This window comes from Aspergillus fischeri, genomic scaffold (genome assembly GCF_000149645.3).
Source record: "Aspergillus fischeri NRRL 181 1099437636265 genomic scaffold, whole genome shotgun sequence".
Lineage (NCBI taxonomy): Eukaryota > Fungi > Ascomycota > Eurotiomycetes > Eurotiales > Aspergillaceae > Aspergillus > Aspergillus fischeri.
Window position 1 is genome coordinate 378,079 of NW_001509761.1, and position 15,296 is coordinate 393,374.

The window sequence follows — 15,296 nt, forward strand, 5'->3', positions numbered from 1 at the left end:
GCGTCAAATTAAAGGCATAAATAGGAGCTAGATAGTCATTTGTTTAGAAGAATCAGACCTTCATTGATTTTCGATTGGCCATAGAAATTGCTAGTGCCACATAAATCGTTACAGTATTATTGTTTTCAACATGTTAGTTGTGTCAGTTCAGTTGTTTTGATTTTTGATACATGTCGGTGAGTCACATGACGGACGCCTTGCCAGGTGGAGTACCTTGTCCCAGACTGTCACTTGTCAGCCGCTATTTAGAATCTCTCTAAGCTCTCTCTAGACTCTATCTAAGGCCACTGAAATCTCTGTTCACAATGGTTTCAGCTTTATCATCATCTCCTCGCTCACCATCATGGCGTCCAACTCCGCCCTCTCGCAGACAATTCAATCGCTGACTCTCAGCAAGATCCGCGAGTTGGAGAATCTGCGCAACACTTGTCAGTCGCGTAAATCTGTGATCCTCAGGTCAATTGCAGCCTGTGACGATTGGTTTGACAGATTGACATATCTCCTGGCTGGCACCAAGGAGCTGCATCCCGGCGCCTCTAAGGATGTCACCGTCGGTCATATCGAACGATGGCTTGATAAAGCTAGATACGACTCGTCAATTCCATCGAAGATGATAGAGGGTTTGAAAAGACATTGATCTCAAAATTGGACGCCCACAGTCGCAAATTGAGTCTTGCCGATCTCTATGCGCGCGTACTAACCGAGTGGATGAATCCTTCAAACGGTACAAGCAACCCCCAAAGCCAAGGATGATTCTGACGACGAAGATTTTCTGGTTGTGGAAGAACGCCAAAAGCAACGTCTTCAGCAATTATGCGACCAGTCCGAAGCGGTCGTCTTTGAGCCACGTGAGACTAACGAACAGGAGATCCATGCCTTTCTTGAAGATCTCTTCCTTGAGGATGAGGGGAAGCGTGCGCTGAGCAAACTACGTAGCTCTGTTAAGGACAGATGCAAAACAATTTGGACAGCTGAGGAACCATTCAACCGGATTTCATTGTCCAATTTCATTAATGGCCTGCTGACTCAGGAGCTGCTGAGTGACGGGAAGCGAGCCATGCTCAAAGACTTCCTGGACAACGAGGTCGCTATGACCGAGATTGCAGATGTCCTGAATATGCGATACGCAGACTTGAAGAACTGGGACCACGAAGTTGATGGAGGTGAAACTGATATCAAACTTACGGAAGAGGTCTCTAATGCTCTGGAAAAGGTGGAGTCTCGGATCGATTATCCCGTGGAGGATAACGAACTTAAATGGATTCTGCAACTGTATGCTCAAGAGCCGCTGAGACTGCTTGGGGGTTTGAGTCTGGTGGACAAGCGGTTCTTGCCTGTTGGAGCGTTGGCGATGGTCAAGGGGAAGAGGGTCACCTGGCAGATGGTGTTGTAAAATATTGACTCTACTCGTGGTGGGCTATCCGCACTCTGCATCTACTGGCATCTGTAAAATGTTTCCTTTAGCATGAATATTATACGACAGTGATAGCCATCATTCATTCTATATACTTGGCCATACTCCGAATCCGCTCCAGATGCTGTGCGCACATCCGCTACACCTTCCCCACACCTCCATCCGAATCTACCCCCGGTAAACTGTCCTCACTCTCTCCCTCCGTAGTCCCAGATAACTTCCCAGCCCTACAACGATTAGCCAATTCCTCCCTATCCCAAGAACCACTTACCTCTCCCTCTTCTCCAACCCGACCGTCACAAACGTCGCTAGAATGAGTAGCCCGGACAAAACCGTCACCGTAACGAACCCTTTCCTATACCCCGGCGCCTCAACCTGCCGCCAAACAACCTGCGGCAACCACGCCTGAAACACATACGCCATTTCATTCATGCTACCTACCACCAGTGCACGTTCCTCGTTATCCTCGGAACAGATCTCATGGGCCCATCTGTTATTGTCTTCAGTTTGTGATGCGTCTATCAAAAAGGGGACGACATACGCCATTAGAAGCCCGCTTAGGCCGTGTCCTGCTCCGGCGATGATGTAGCAGGTCCATTTCCACCCGGTGGGTATATTCCAGATAGCCAGGGAGGTGTATGAGATAATGTTGATAATCTGGATCGTTAGATTGAGGGGAGTTGGGGTGGGTGAGCGGGGCTTACAGCGCCGAAGATGACGGGTGGCCAGCGTTTGCCGCCGAGGATGGAGTCGGATGTCCCTATCTTGTCAGAAGGTATCAAAAACGGAGAGGAAACTGCTTACAAGCGTAGATCAGAGTGGTCACTACTTGAACTGCCCCAGTGGTAGTCGGGTAGGCGTTGATCTGGCCGACGGAGTACTTGGGGTCGTTTGAGTGTTTGAGGTATCTGTTTGATCAGCATGTATACAATGAGGGGGATAACTGATATATACAGCACTCACTGTTGAAATACAGGCTGCGACCCTGCAGAACCATTGTTGAAACACCTGGCCGTATCAGCTCTCAGTGTTATCGGACTCAGTGAAGATTAAACGTACAAATACAGCAGAGTCAGCAAATAGATATGCCACGACGAGAATATCTTCTTCAACTTCCTCCTCGTCAGCGGCCCTCTATTCTTCCGTCCTTCAAGCTGCATCCGTTTCTGTGACAGCGCGATTTCCTGCACACATCAGCATGTTCAGCTCCTGCGACAGAAACTCGACCTACCTCCTTGGTCAGGTACCACGGGTTCGAAATCTCCGGCACATCAGGCAGAATGAAGAACCCGCTCAGCGCAACCGGAAGCGATATAACACCGTCGATTATAAACAACCTAGATCGTTAGCTTTAGCTCTGCAAAATGAGTTGCAGTCGTAACATACCACTGCCACCCCTTGAACCCACCCCTTCCACCAAGATGATATACGCCCGCCATCAAGTACCCAGAAAACATACTCGCGATCCCACTACTCGTATGGAAGATACATGACCGCTTTGCCAGCTCGTCCTTGCGGTACCATGAGCCGATGATGTACTGCATGCCGGGGTAGAAAGTGCTTTCTGCGAGGCCTGTGGCTGTTACTACCCACCCCTGCCAACCACGGGAGATCACGTACCGACAAAAAAGCGCAGGACATAGAACTGAGCCGGGGTATTGCAGCGCGCCATTGCGAACGTCAGAACGGTCCATAGCAGCTGCCAACGTTAGCATCTAGCAGTCCAAGTCTAGAAGAAAATTGCTGATACCTCCATCGCCGGAATCCAATACCGCGGCCGGATGCGCGTCAGGAGCAGGTTGCTTGGTATCTCGCCAATTACATAGCCCACCGTCCAGCATGTCTGCATGTAATTGAGCTGGTTGCCATAGAGACTGAGGTCTTCTTTCCTGTACCCGGTCAGCGGATCGATATTAATGTCGGTAAGGCAGACGTACATCCCGGAGACAAACGCATTATTGATGTTGACCTGATCGAGGTACTTGATAAAATACCCTTGCATCACTGTCAGCTTGGCTACAATATTCACGGTTGATGTATTACCAAGGGAGGCAAAAGTTAATATCGCCGTGTCCAGCTTGAACAGCAGCTTGCGCTCTTCGGGGGACTTGTCCAATGTGTCCCAGATGTAACTGAGCCATTTCCGCTTGGGGGTTTTCTGTAGGTTGTCGACAATGGCTCTTTCGTCGATGACGACCGGTGAGGGGGCCATAATGTAAATGCCTGTAGAGCAGTCTGTGTGACTCCTGCTAGGAGGAGATATGGTTCTTCTATCTGCCTTTAAGGAATCAGCGCATTTTAACGGGCTCTGACACTAAACAGGCTCTGGCACTTGTTGAGGATCAACGTTTCCTTAAACCGAGTCGGCTGCCGCTGAGCTTGTTTCTATCTTGATATTACTGGGTCACCATGGTGGGACTTTGTAGCTAGGGGGATTCCTCATTGCCGGTAAGGCTTGCGCCATTTGAGTTGCGATAAGGATAGATACGTCAAGAGTGGCCATGTCAAGGAGAAGTCCCCGCGGCTGCCGCTGACTGACTCGTGGTAATGGCGAGTAACCGGTTCAAAGCTCGCCATAGGATTGTTGGATGATGTGCCAACCACAAATGCAAAGCGCTCCTTAAGTCGAACTAGGTACATGTGGGGTACAGGAAAGGAGGCACAAGGTGGGGGTTTGGTTTATATCGCTCTTGATGTATGTCCTCCGCCAATAGATAGTTTACGGCAGACTTCCGAGAAAGCCCCAGTCTCAGGGAAGCGGCCGGCGTCAATTGTCTAGATACAGTCTAAAATCATACCATCTCGCGACTCAGCTACACGTCTCCAACACCGGGAACTCACCCACCCCACTATCCCTCCTCGCTCCGCTGCCAAAAAGCTCTTTCAGTCGCTCCTTCTGAGCTTCCTTCGCCTCCAACCATGTCTTAGTATGTCCTTCAACGGCTGGTAATCCGTGAGAAGCCCGAGCCTTATTCACCCACTCCAAGATATCCGCTACGTAGTGCTCCTCCACATTCCTGAGTGAGTGGAATCCCCGTCCGCTCCCCTTCGCCTTGATGCGAGCAAGATATTCTGCCCTCATCTCTTCGGTGGGAGGCAGCTGGGCAATCCCAGAGAAGAAGGCTGCCACAGCGACGGCTTGAAACTCAAACAACGTGAATGTTGCTGTGTAGTACGGGACGCCTACGAACACCAATGTCGGGTCGGGAATGTAGAAGATGTCCTTGTGAAGGTTATGCACCTGCGTACCGTCCGTCACAAGAACTGTTTCATTCGCATCCGCGGGAGAGGCCACGTCGTCGTGATAGTCTGGAAGAAAGGGCAGAGTAATGTGGTATCCCGTGCAGATAATTATGCCATCAATACCGCATAGCTTCTGACCTGACTTAAGGTGGACAATCAACGGCAAATGCGCATCGTCCGGTAATGTCTTGTCGCTTTGCAACTCAAATCTGGCAATTTCGCTGATTCTTACTCCGTTTTCAGGAAGTACTGAAGCAGTCAGGTCAAATTCACCGTTGCGGGTGCTTTGGTATACGGCTTTGGCGATTGGGCCTATCTCGCGAGCAATGTCTGTCGAGGATACACCCCCGCCAATAAGGAGGATGTTCTATAAAATCTTAGTATCTTGGGGATTTCCACATAACCGCAACCCGACTGACTCACCTTGTTTTCAAATCCGTCGGGCCTTCTGTATCCCTTTGAGTGAAGGATTCGAGACGGCCAGAGTGCCTTCGCTTCCGGTAAGCCAGGAATGTCGGGAATTCGTGGCGCGTGGTAGTGGCCAGAGGCGACGACGACTGCGTCAAATGTCTACAACAGTCAGTCAAGTCTACACTGCGGTCTGACATGATAGCTCTTACTTCGCTGTGCCCCTCCTCTTGCACGACTCCACTTCGCTCATCTTCACGAAGAGTGGACCAAGTAACCTTCCATCCGCCGTCCTGCTTGCGCAGCTTCTTCACCCTCGCGCCATAGATAGTAACACCGTCAACGCCGGCCTTCCTGGATGTATCTTGAATGTATTCCTTCATGACAACGTGACTCACAAAGTCAGGTGTGTCACTTGGCCAGGCATTAAGCTTTGTGCGCATCAAGGGTGTCGGGACATTGTTCCTGAGCCCTTCGTAGCATGGACTACTCATGTTAGCCAATATTCTCTGATAATATGAGTTAAGCCTACCCAGGAGGTGCATGTTCCAGGACATGCTTATCCCTAACATCTAATGCTTCCGCATATTGTTCAGCGCGGGATGGTTGAACGGACGGATAGACGGGTTCAAGGGGCTTGCGCTCGTCGTACAACCTGTAGTCTCCTATCAGAAAGGCAGGAACAGGAAGTTTACAACAAGGCGTACCAGACTCCCCCTGCAGCATGATTCCTCTCAAACACCGTAACCTCAATTCCAGCAACGAGCAGATGCCCGGCTGAGACAACACCGCTGATTCCTGCGCCAATCACGGCCACGTGATGGATTTGACGAGTCATTGTAGCGATCGTGCTTCGATATTGCTCCGACGGCCAGGTCTCGACAGGAATTCCTTATGAGTGCCCTCGAAGCCATGGCAGGTTATTCTTTCCCAAATTGCACCATTGGGGATACGAATAACGATCGTGCGTAAGACTCCACAGAAACGCGCAATTCCTACTCCGGAAAGCATATTCCATGCAAGTCAAGCCTATTCGATCCATGGCTGATAGTCGTGTTGCTTTGAAATCCACTCATCTCAACGCAATCATATCCCTGAATGAGGATATTCAGATTTTGTCCGCATGACGGTCAAGACTCATGCAATCTGAGGGGCTCGGGGAAGATAAAGCAGGATGATAAGACAAGTGAGGGGAAGACAGGGCCAGGAGCGTGTCAAATATCGCAGTTGACCCCATATGATACATGGTGCAGAAGGCGTAATGGGTGATGGCGATGATGTGATCGCATACACAGAATTTCCCAAACATGTACTTGCTAACCAACTCAAGCGGGGATGATTCCGTGCCGTATAATTAAACTAGAATCGGCACTGTCTTGCACCAAAAACTGTCCATTCTCAAGGTTGTTACGCTCATCAAAGACTAGCACCATGGCTCCTGCTGCCATTGATCCCCGCATTGTCGACGTCGCAGAGCCTAGAAAAGAGACTCTTCCTCTCCCTCCCAACGCTCGGGAAAGACTCGAAAAGGCCGGCATCGATCTCTCAGCCGGGTATCCATACCGGCCTGCACGTCCTCTCTACGTGGATGATGTCTACAACATCCGGAACTATGATCGCCCTCACATCGACCCGGGATCCCGCGCCGATCCCGAGAAGAAGGCTTTGCTGTCAGCAGCGAAGGAGGTCATCCACCTCACCAAGCACATCGGGACCGAGATCGTGGGGTTGCAACTCAAGGATCTTAACGACAAGCAAAAAGACGAGTTGGGGCTCTTGATTGCGGAAAGGAGCGTTGTCTTCTTCCGAGACCAAGACATCTCCCCACAGCAGCAGAAGGAGCTAGGTGAATGGTTTGGTGAGGTCGAGATCCATGTACGTCGTTGCATCATCTCTGCCAAGTTGCTAGGACACTGGACTAATCCTTGCTCAGCCGCAAGTACCACAGGTTCCTGGAGTCCCCGGTGTTACTGTATTGTGGCCGGCCCTGCAGGCAGCAGAAACCCCGGCTGCGTTCCGCCGGCCTGGAGGCGCTTCCCGCTGGCATACAGATCTTGTACATGAGCGACAGCCAGCGGGTGTCACCCATCTTCACAATGATACGGTGCCCAGCACTGGAGGGGACACACTATGGGCAAGCGGTTACGCTGCTTACGAGAAGTTATCACCATCGTTCCGTCAATTTATCGACGGCAAGACAGCCATTTATCGCTCGGCCCATGCTTATTTGGACCGCAAGCATCCGGAAAAGGGGCCCATATATGTTGAGCGAGAGCATCCTCTTGTCCGAGTTCACCCTGCAACAGGGTGGAAGACTCTTTGGGTGAACCGAGCCATGACAGATCGTATTGTAGGCCTCGACAAAGCAGAGAGTGATGTCATCCTTGGATATCTGTGCGATGTCTATGAGAAGAACATTGACATTCAAGTTCGCTTCAAGTGGACACCAAGGACAAGCGCTTTGTGGGATAACAGGTAAGTTACGAATATGCTTCCTGCCATGTACTGCGTTCGATAACTGATTGTACAAGGATCACCATCCACAACGCCAGCTGGGATTACGAGGGAATCGAGCCGCGGCATGGCACAAGGGTGACCGCCCTGGCAGAGAAGCCTTTCTTTGATCCAAAGGCACCAACAAGACGAGAGAAGTTGGGTCTTCTGGGACCGGACGAGATCGAAGAATTGGCCAATCAGTTGGCCAGACAGTAGCGCAGCAAAACTTACTTCAATGCTTATACGAATTTCTGACGCCTCTTGCGGTTGCGACGCCTCGAAACATTTGAGGCTGAACCCACTGTAGCTGATGTAAATCACCTTGCGCGTGAATTTATTGAGTCCTACTGAGCGTTCTGTCTGTGTTGATTTTGCGTAGCCGTAGCAAATGCTAGTTGCGTGTACTGGGTGGTCAGAACCGTCTGTCGTTGGACACAGTCAGCACAGGCGGTTTCATGACTTATTCCCGCCGGAGGACATAGGCCCAATGAAAGACTTCAGGAGTGTGTGCAAAAGTGGACGTCTGGCCTTGTGGTGCTTTTATAGAGGTGCGTGACACGACGGTCCAATACTTCCCAGCGTATCCAAGGTTGTCAAAGCGAATGGTTGAATATGACAGCGCAACCCAGGTGCTGCCCTTCTGCGTCAGCGGGACAAGGTGCAATGCCAACAGCTCCACTGGAGACAGCATGAGTTCTCCAGTTTCTTCCAACGCCTCGCTTATGATCGGACAAATCGATGATGTATCGAATTCAGTTGAGAGGGTGACGGATGGCGACGTAGCAATGGCATCGCTCGTGCTTTTATCGACGACCACATCAAACGGCGCATAGCGTGCCAACTTGGCAACGTCGCTCCACGATCTCAGGTCAATCTGAAGCCAATGCATTGCCTGGTTTGCGTCCTTGCCACTCTCGAGCTCCCGGCCGATGCGGACGGCTTCTGCTGAGAAATCCACATTCTATTCAGAGACGATGGACTATTAGAATAAGCTCCAAAAGTCTGTAGACAAGAGGACGCACCACAATGCAGCTTCCCGGCCAATTCTGCTTACGAAAGGCCTCAGATAGTTTGACCCCCAGTCTGGAGATTCCTGGACCGAGGTGCAAAGCACGCGGGATAACATCGGATTGAGGACGATGGTCCAATTCGGACAGGGTAGTCTCGATCAGGATTTCACCCGAATTCAGCCATTCCCCGACATCTTTTCCAGTCGCAAATTTGACGTCCCAGTATGTGGGATCGTCATAGTCGGGAGCGCCTTTAACTTTCGGGTGCTCTCTTCGTGTCGACAGCGTCGTCATTCTCTGACGGGAACAAGAAACACAGTCGCGTGTGCGTTGCTGAAAAAGATGTTGCCAAGAGGAACCGGTCACGTGACTATCAGTGTCCCCAGGCTCCCAAAGCCGAAACTTTCAGTTCATAATGCTGCTCCAGAAAAAGCCAATGACTTCAAGAGGACTTGGATCTATGTGGATTCATTTTAATCCATATTTGAACGTTTTCCTAAAACCTTGCTCTCTTTCCACATCTGAATTGAAAAAATGCTGTAGAAGTACTGAGCTTTCTCCGAGGGAGATATATTTCTGAGCACCAATAGGTTCATGATTACAGGCCGTCCTATCCAACGTTGGCCAGGTCGCTATGGACGATCAAACTAGGCTGGGTGAACTGTCCGATATTTTACTGCTTCGTCTAGCTGGTGACTTATTCAAAGCAACCTTGAACCTTTATGTTATGATTACCGATGGATCGCGCAGATCAAAGCATTCGCCATGACTTCATAACGAGCTAGAACGCTTCTCCAAAGAGATGGCCCTCTCTGTTTGAGAGGCTATCTCGATAGATGTCTCTCCATATCTTCTGACTTTGCTCTCTACTCTCTATGAGCTTGAGAGAGTCGTCAAGGACAATTTACTCCGAGACGGGCGACTAGTCAGACGTGTTCTGAGACCTGCAGCTGCTCCTGGAGAAGACAGGTACCGTTCCCGTCGCGCCTAAAGCTACAGTAGGCTTGAGTCTGTTGGACGATGATCTACGAGTTCTTGATAGATTACCCAGTCGGCAGGAGATTGATAGGGTGCTTGCGAAGGTATATCCATTCCATCGTTATGATATTACGGACCTTATTATTGTACTAGGCCATGCAAGGGTGGGCTCACCCAAACGGTACGACCAAATAATGCCGATACTTTTCACTACTAACAGAGCTTAACCTAGTGGGTATTTTCCTGAAGCTGGTCAGTCCGAAGGGCTGGTAGACCACTGAAATCTGCTTGACTAATCGATGACATCTTGACTGGAATGTAGGCAATAGTGACATTCCACAAGAGTTCATATCGAGCCTGAGCGCCTTTTCTGGGGCACGAAGGTGGAGATGCTCTCACCTATTGATGCTAGATTTATGCAAAACCTCTGGGCAGAGCTGTCGCTGCATCTCCGAACATAAGGTGTTAAGCAATTGTCGAGCCTGGTGCTCTTGCAGCATTCATTCCGAAGACACACAGCATACGTTCATTATTTCCACTAACAAGACCTGCACTGCGTCCATGATTTGGCATATTCTGGGACTGTAAATCGTGCTCTTAACCTCAGGTGACAGTGGTCATATAGCCACTCATTATCAACGGAAGACTGATTATGGCTCTACCCCGTGGCTGTACACCTTCGCTTCTTTTGGCAATGAGATAGAAGATAGGGCCACGCCACTCTCATGTCCTATTATGGTGTAATGATGCGTTGAAGATCACCACTTAATGACTTGACCATAGCTCTTCTCAACACCAGGCTCACTCGATTCCATTGGGAGGCTGTGGTCAGGGCAGTGCTTAAACGGTGGCAATAAGATACCATGCCCTAGTCACCGTTATCCTATTGGCATGTTAGTGTCTCATACGTACATTAGGTTTACGGATGGGCGTCTCTGCATCACACACCCTTCGACCTACCCCAGATTGCCACCAGCGATCAAGAGCGATGCCCAATCATTGCCAGCACAAGCGAGGCGTAGCCGTCGTGAGAGGCCAGGGATATGCTGATAACCATGGTCGATGCCTACGAGCCAACGCCACCAGCCAGAATCGTCGACGTCGATTCTTGTATTACCTGAAAGCCCCTGTCGTGTGACTACCCCGCATCAGGATGGCGAGAAAAGAGTATATATAGGCTGGAGGATGCTCGTACTCCTCTCAAGTACAAGGTATCCCGTGTTTGCTAAACTTGTGACATCCTTCTACCAATACACCAATACATACCTGCAAAGTGATCCCATTTATCCCAACCTATCATCCAAAATGTCAGCTCCAATCATCCAGAATCTGTCCGCCCTGAGCTCCTCCGTCGCGAACTATTCCAGACAGCAACTTGGTACTCTACGAAACAGACTCTTCCAGAAAGGTATGTATTGACCTTTCATTTTCAACCAGAGGTGAGACCGAGGTCTGTGGGCAGACGACTAAAAGGTGAACTTTACAGAGAGATCCAAGACAACAGCAGGCCTCGCGCAGACATCCTTTGCACTGCACAGGCCGGTCTGGGTAGCAGGCGGGGGCGCCATGTACACAACCATGGGCGCCGTCTACCTCACACTGCGTTACATGAGCCGACTTAGATGATCGAGCGTTCCTTCGTGATGATCCGTACTCCTGGAGAGATGGAATTATTGCATTCGACATTACCTATTACGACCTGCAGCTAGACAGTGTCTTGCTTCTACTTACGATCACTTTCCTTTGTTTGGGTAGCATGGTCTGGATGGCCTGATTATTGCGCCACCAGTTGGCAGGGATGGAGTTTCATGTATGTGACTTGTCGTCTTACATTATCTACATAACAAATATTATTCGCCCGCCATGAGGGGTTGAATGACCAGCTGTTGCCTTGGTTGGTCTGACATCGCAAGTTGCATGGTCGTCAACTGGTAAAAGTACAATGCGTTTTAGGATTCCTGAGGGAGGGGAAGAAAGGGGCAGCACTAGTAATTTTGGGCAAGGAGGTGCAACTTACAGCAAGCCACATAATCATCACACCACACGGCCAGTACATACAAGGTACAAGCCGGAGGATTTTGGTTGTCCTGCAATAATCGTAGAGTTATGTAGAATTCTCGACGGTCTCGCTATCTACTAGTGAGCCCCTATCAGCTCTCAGTCTCCAGCGGTCGAGGCGGGCCACCACCCCAGATCCACCATAGCTTCTACCGGATCTCCCGGACTTAGTGAGTAGTGACATGTACCTCTTGAGTCCACTCAATCTCATCATGTGTTAATTCTGTGCCCAAATATGGTGGACCATGGCTATTGGCCGGTTCGATGCAACCCCGCCCGACAGCCAGCCAATAATGCACCTCTGTAGCATTCCCCAGATCCTTGGTCGACTAACCCCGCACTACGCTAACCAGTCAGATCCACTTGCCCCCCCCCCATTCTGTCGATTCTGAAACCTTGCCAGAAACCTTGATGGCTGTGTCTTCCGCATTCGTTACGACCAGTATTTCTGCCTTTATGGTGGGCATTCGAGGATAAGAGGAAGCGATTCCAAGCCTTGCTGGTTGTCCGGTCCACTTTGCCATTGCTCCCCACACAGTACTAAAGTAGTCGCATTCTTTCTTTGACCCACTCAGTTCCACTTGGAGCTGCCACTGAGAGACCTACGACCTAACCGGCGATGAGGGCTATGGATGTGATTACATGATCAACCACGCCTTGAGCAACAAGGGATGGATATGGTTCCCTTTTGAATCCCAGATTCTGCAGTAGCAACGACAATGTTGCTCCTAATCGATATGACCAATGTCCCCAATCCTAAGACTCTGATACACCATGGTCGCAAATAAATGGCTCACCAAAGATATACTATCAATCGAGTTCATTACTATTTGCTCAAATGACCTGTCTATTTCTTCGACGGCTAATAATTGGAGACATGTACACTAATCTTCATATCATTCATGAACAGCAGATCCGTTAGAAACGTTCCCTCAACCGATATGATTCGATCAACCCATCCTCATCTCCAATGCCTGGCTGTGCGTACGCGAGGCAGAGCTCTGAATAACACTTGGATGCCACACTGCCCACAACGCCATTGCAGTGATCATTGGCACCGAGTCAAATATGTACATGGTCCACTCATGACCAAGTAAATACCCGTCCTGACCCGCAGCGTACTCGATTACCCTAAATACCGACCGTATCAATATCAAAGCACTGATGGCATCCAAAACATGCAAGTGAGTCTTCCACGGCACGTCGGCATCAAAGATATGGCCGCTCGGAGCGCGGTTCATTCGCCGCTCGAATTCAAACGACGTGACCATGAACAGTCCGAACATGAGCACTTGAAGCACAAGCCCCGCGATGATGATGTTGTTGCCCATGTCCGCACTCGACCCGTTCGCCATAAGACCCGCTCCTGAGCCCTGGACGAGGAAAGAGAGGATGTCGCTCGCGACAAATATCTTTGTGAGCCAGTTGACGCGAATCACCGAGTGCTTCTCGGCTTGAATGCTGCGGATAAGGCGTCCGAGGACCATGTATACGGAAGCCGCGAAGAGGACTGGCCCAAGCAGAATAAAGACGCTCTGAATGATATAAGGGCCAAGCTGTCCGGTCTTCCCGTGCGAGTCGATTCGACCTATATAGCCGATGATTTCGACTGAGATCGGGGGTCAGTTAGTGTCAATCGGCAGACGCACAGCAAAGGGATACACATCACTTACACAATCCTCCAATGGCAAAAGGGATGCAGAACCGCGCCCGCGTCTTCCATATCTTCCAGGAATGAAAGGCTGTCATGCATACGAACAACAGGAGGAAGATGACAGCTGCTGGAATCGATGGGACATATTTCCAAAGGTAGTAGTCGCCCCTGTATGGCTCTAACTTTGCCATTGCAGGAATACGGTTTCGGCACAGCGGCTCGATAGGACTTGGGATGATGAGTAGAAAGACATGGCGATGGTGGATATGAATCGTTTATAAATTGAACACAGTGGATACAATTGCAGTCAAGTCAACTAGGCATCCTCCATTTCAAGAATAGAATAGAACCCACAATCATACTCTTCTATATAAGTTCTGTTGCTGCAGAGCCGAAGCTATACACGTATAGAGCCGAAGGGTGGGTAAAAAACTGCACATGGTCTGTGCATACGCGGATTTGCGTTCTTCCGATTCGTCGCGCGTCGCCTATTTCGAGCAGTGTCTGCGGTTTCGTATCGGCGTATCCGTCGTTTGACTTTTCGGGCCAGGGACAGCGCACTTTTTCTTCTGAACTGCAGCGGTACTGCGGAATGTGTCTTCCTGACCCCTGAGTGTCGCTTTTGGGCTTCCGCGTATTTGGAGGGCTTTGTCCGCCTTCCTGCGAGCCAGAGCCGAACCGAACACGACAGTCGTCTCTCGAATGAGATTTCGTCATCTTATTGGGTCTTGATAGGCTTGAAGCACAGTACTTGACTTGTCATTCGCAATGCCACGCAGGGCTCATAAGAAGTCCCGGAATGGTTGTCTGGAGTGCAAGCGCCGCCATATCAAAGTATTCCGTCCCGACTCCCCACGTGTCGCGAACCGAGCATGGCTAATCCTCTTACAGTGCAATGAAAACCGTCCCATATGTTCCAATTGCACCGTCTCAGAGCGGGTGTGTGAGTATGGGATCAATGTGTTCAAGGTCACACGGCCTGTAGACTCGCCATATCACTCTGCGGCTTCGGCGTCTCTCTCACCAGCGACCAATCTCCCGTCGGGCCGCTCCAGTCTCAGCCCGAATCCGGGGACTCCCCAAGATGCACCAGTGAACATGCTTCACATGGAGCTTTTTCACCATTTATATACAGAGACGTTGCCGGAGTTGGACCGCAGGAAATATGCCGATCATTTCCACAGTATTATGCCGCACCTCTTAAAAGCACCCTATGTGGTGAATGAGCTGCTCGCCTTCAGCGCCTTACACCTCAGCACCAAGCATCCGGAGCGACAAGGGTACTACCGGACTCATGCCGCCCAGCTCCAGACGCATGCTCTGGCAATCTTCAAGGAAACAGACTTGGAAGTGAATCAAGAAACGTGTGTGCCATTGTTCTTCTTCTCGGCTATTCTTGGGCTTCATACCCTCTGCGATGTGCTCGTATACAGGGACAACGATTTCGACCAGTTTGTGGACAAGTTCGTGCACTGTTTTCGACTCCAACGGGGTGTCAGAGCAATCTGTGGAAAAGCCTGGGCTTTGCTACACCAGTCAGTCCTCAAGCCGCTGATAACGGACGGTCAGTCCCTTTATCAATTCGATGGTCGGCTGGGGGCGGGGTGCGAGAAACTCCTTCACCTTGTTCAAGCGGCAAAACTCGGAGCTACCTTGACAGACATCTACAAACAAGCCATAGAGGACCTACAGACCTCGACGAATGCGTTGATAGCTGCTGGATCTTTTGCCGGAAGAAGTCATGGCAGCACTGGATGGCCTGTACTTGTTCCCCCGGAGTACATTGACCTATTACTGCAGCGGCGGCCAGAGGCGCTTGTGATCCTGGCTCATTATGCCATTTTACTTCATTCGTGCCGGGATTCGTGGATGTTTGGCGATGGGGGCCGATTCCTTATCGAGTCTATTCGTGATTTCCTGGGTCCGGATTGGACTGATTGGTTGGAATGGCCGATCAAAGCTCTGGATAGTCCTATCGAGCCGTTGCTACAGGAATTCAGGTGACGGCAACGGCCTGGCTGTCTACTGGAGCGGA

At 50.4% G+C, this 15,296-nt stretch overlaps 8 protein-coding genes across 8 annotated transcripts; 4 read left to right on the forward strand and 4 right to left on the reverse strand.

The window, feature by feature from the left end:
• Positions 1-343: 343 nt before the first annotated feature.
• Positions 344-1,393, forward strand: NFIA_001820 (uncharacterized protein; the record flags this gene model as incomplete). The annotated part of the gene is made up of 2 exons (XM_001258729.1): positions 344-620; positions 732-1,393. The coding sequence occupies 2 exons, from the start codon at positions 344-346 to the stop codon at positions 1,391-1,393; spliced, it is 939 nt and encodes a 312-aa protein (XP_001258730.1).
• Positions 1,394-1,681: 288 nt separating this feature from the next.
• On the reverse strand, positions 1,682-3,626 carry NFIA_001830 (putative MFS transporter Liz1/Seo1; the record flags this gene model as incomplete). The annotated part of the gene is made up of 11 exons (XM_001258730.1): positions 1,682-1,904; positions 1,956-2,071; positions 2,119-2,174; positions 2,219-2,322; positions 2,378-2,422; positions 2,474-2,598; positions 2,646-2,751; positions 2,801-2,987; positions 3,035-3,113; positions 3,165-3,303; positions 3,352-3,626. The coding sequence occupies 11 exons, from the start codon at positions 3,624-3,626 to the stop codon at positions 1,682-1,684; spliced, it is 1,455 nt and encodes a 484-aa protein (XP_001258731.1).
• Positions 3,627-4,223: 597 nt separating this feature from the next.
• Positions 4,224-5,903, reverse strand: NFIA_001840 (putative FAD dependent oxidoreductase; the record flags this gene model as incomplete). The annotated part of the gene is made up of 5 exons (XM_001258731.1): positions 4,224-5,024; positions 5,081-5,227; positions 5,278-5,551; positions 5,598-5,720; positions 5,773-5,903. The coding sequence occupies 5 exons, from the start codon at positions 5,901-5,903 to the stop codon at positions 4,224-4,226; spliced, it is 1,476 nt and encodes a 491-aa protein (XP_001258732.1).
• A 593-nt stretch (positions 5,904-6,496) lies between these two features.
• Positions 6,497-7,777, forward strand: NFIA_001850 (TauD/TfdA dioxygenase family protein; the record flags this gene model as incomplete). The annotated part of the gene is made up of 3 exons (XM_001258732.1): positions 6,497-6,940; positions 6,999-7,540; positions 7,597-7,777. 3 exons carry the CDS (start codon positions 6,497-6,499, stop codon positions 7,775-7,777), a joined length of 1,167 nt encoding a protein of 388 aa, XP_001258733.1.
• Positions 7,778-8,021: 244 nt separating this feature from the next.
• NFIA_001860 (uncharacterized protein) lies at positions 8,022-8,865 on the reverse strand (the record flags this gene model as incomplete). Its single annotated transcript, XM_001258733.1, has 2 exons — positions 8,022-8,522; positions 8,584-8,865. 2 exons carry the CDS (start codon positions 8,863-8,865, stop codon positions 8,022-8,024), a joined length of 783 nt encoding a protein of 260 aa, XP_001258734.1.
• Positions 8,866-10,854: 1,989 nt separating this feature from the next.
• On the forward strand, positions 10,855-11,175 carry NFIA_001870 (uncharacterized protein; the record flags this gene model as incomplete). The annotated part of the gene is made up of 2 exons (XM_001258734.1): positions 10,855-10,957; positions 11,036-11,175. 2 exons carry the CDS (start codon positions 10,855-10,857, stop codon positions 11,173-11,175), a joined length of 243 nt encoding a protein of 80 aa, XP_001258735.1.
• A 1,382-nt stretch (positions 11,176-12,557) lies between these two features.
• On the reverse strand, positions 12,558-13,452 carry NFIA_001880 (RTA1 domain-containing protein; the record flags this gene model as incomplete). Its single annotated transcript, XM_001258735.1, has 2 exons — positions 12,558-13,216; positions 13,281-13,452. The coding sequence occupies 2 exons, from the start codon at positions 13,450-13,452 to the stop codon at positions 12,558-12,560; spliced, it is 831 nt and encodes a 276-aa protein (XP_001258736.1).
• Positions 13,453-14,029: 577 nt separating this feature from the next.
• NFIA_001890 (uncharacterized protein) lies at positions 14,030-15,265 on the forward strand (the record flags this gene model as incomplete). Its single annotated transcript, XM_001258736.1, has 1 exon — positions 14,030-15,265. One exon carries the CDS (start codon positions 14,030-14,032, stop codon positions 15,263-15,265), a length of 1,236 nt encoding a protein of 411 aa, XP_001258737.1.
• Positions 15,266-15,296: the final 31 nt, after the last annotated feature.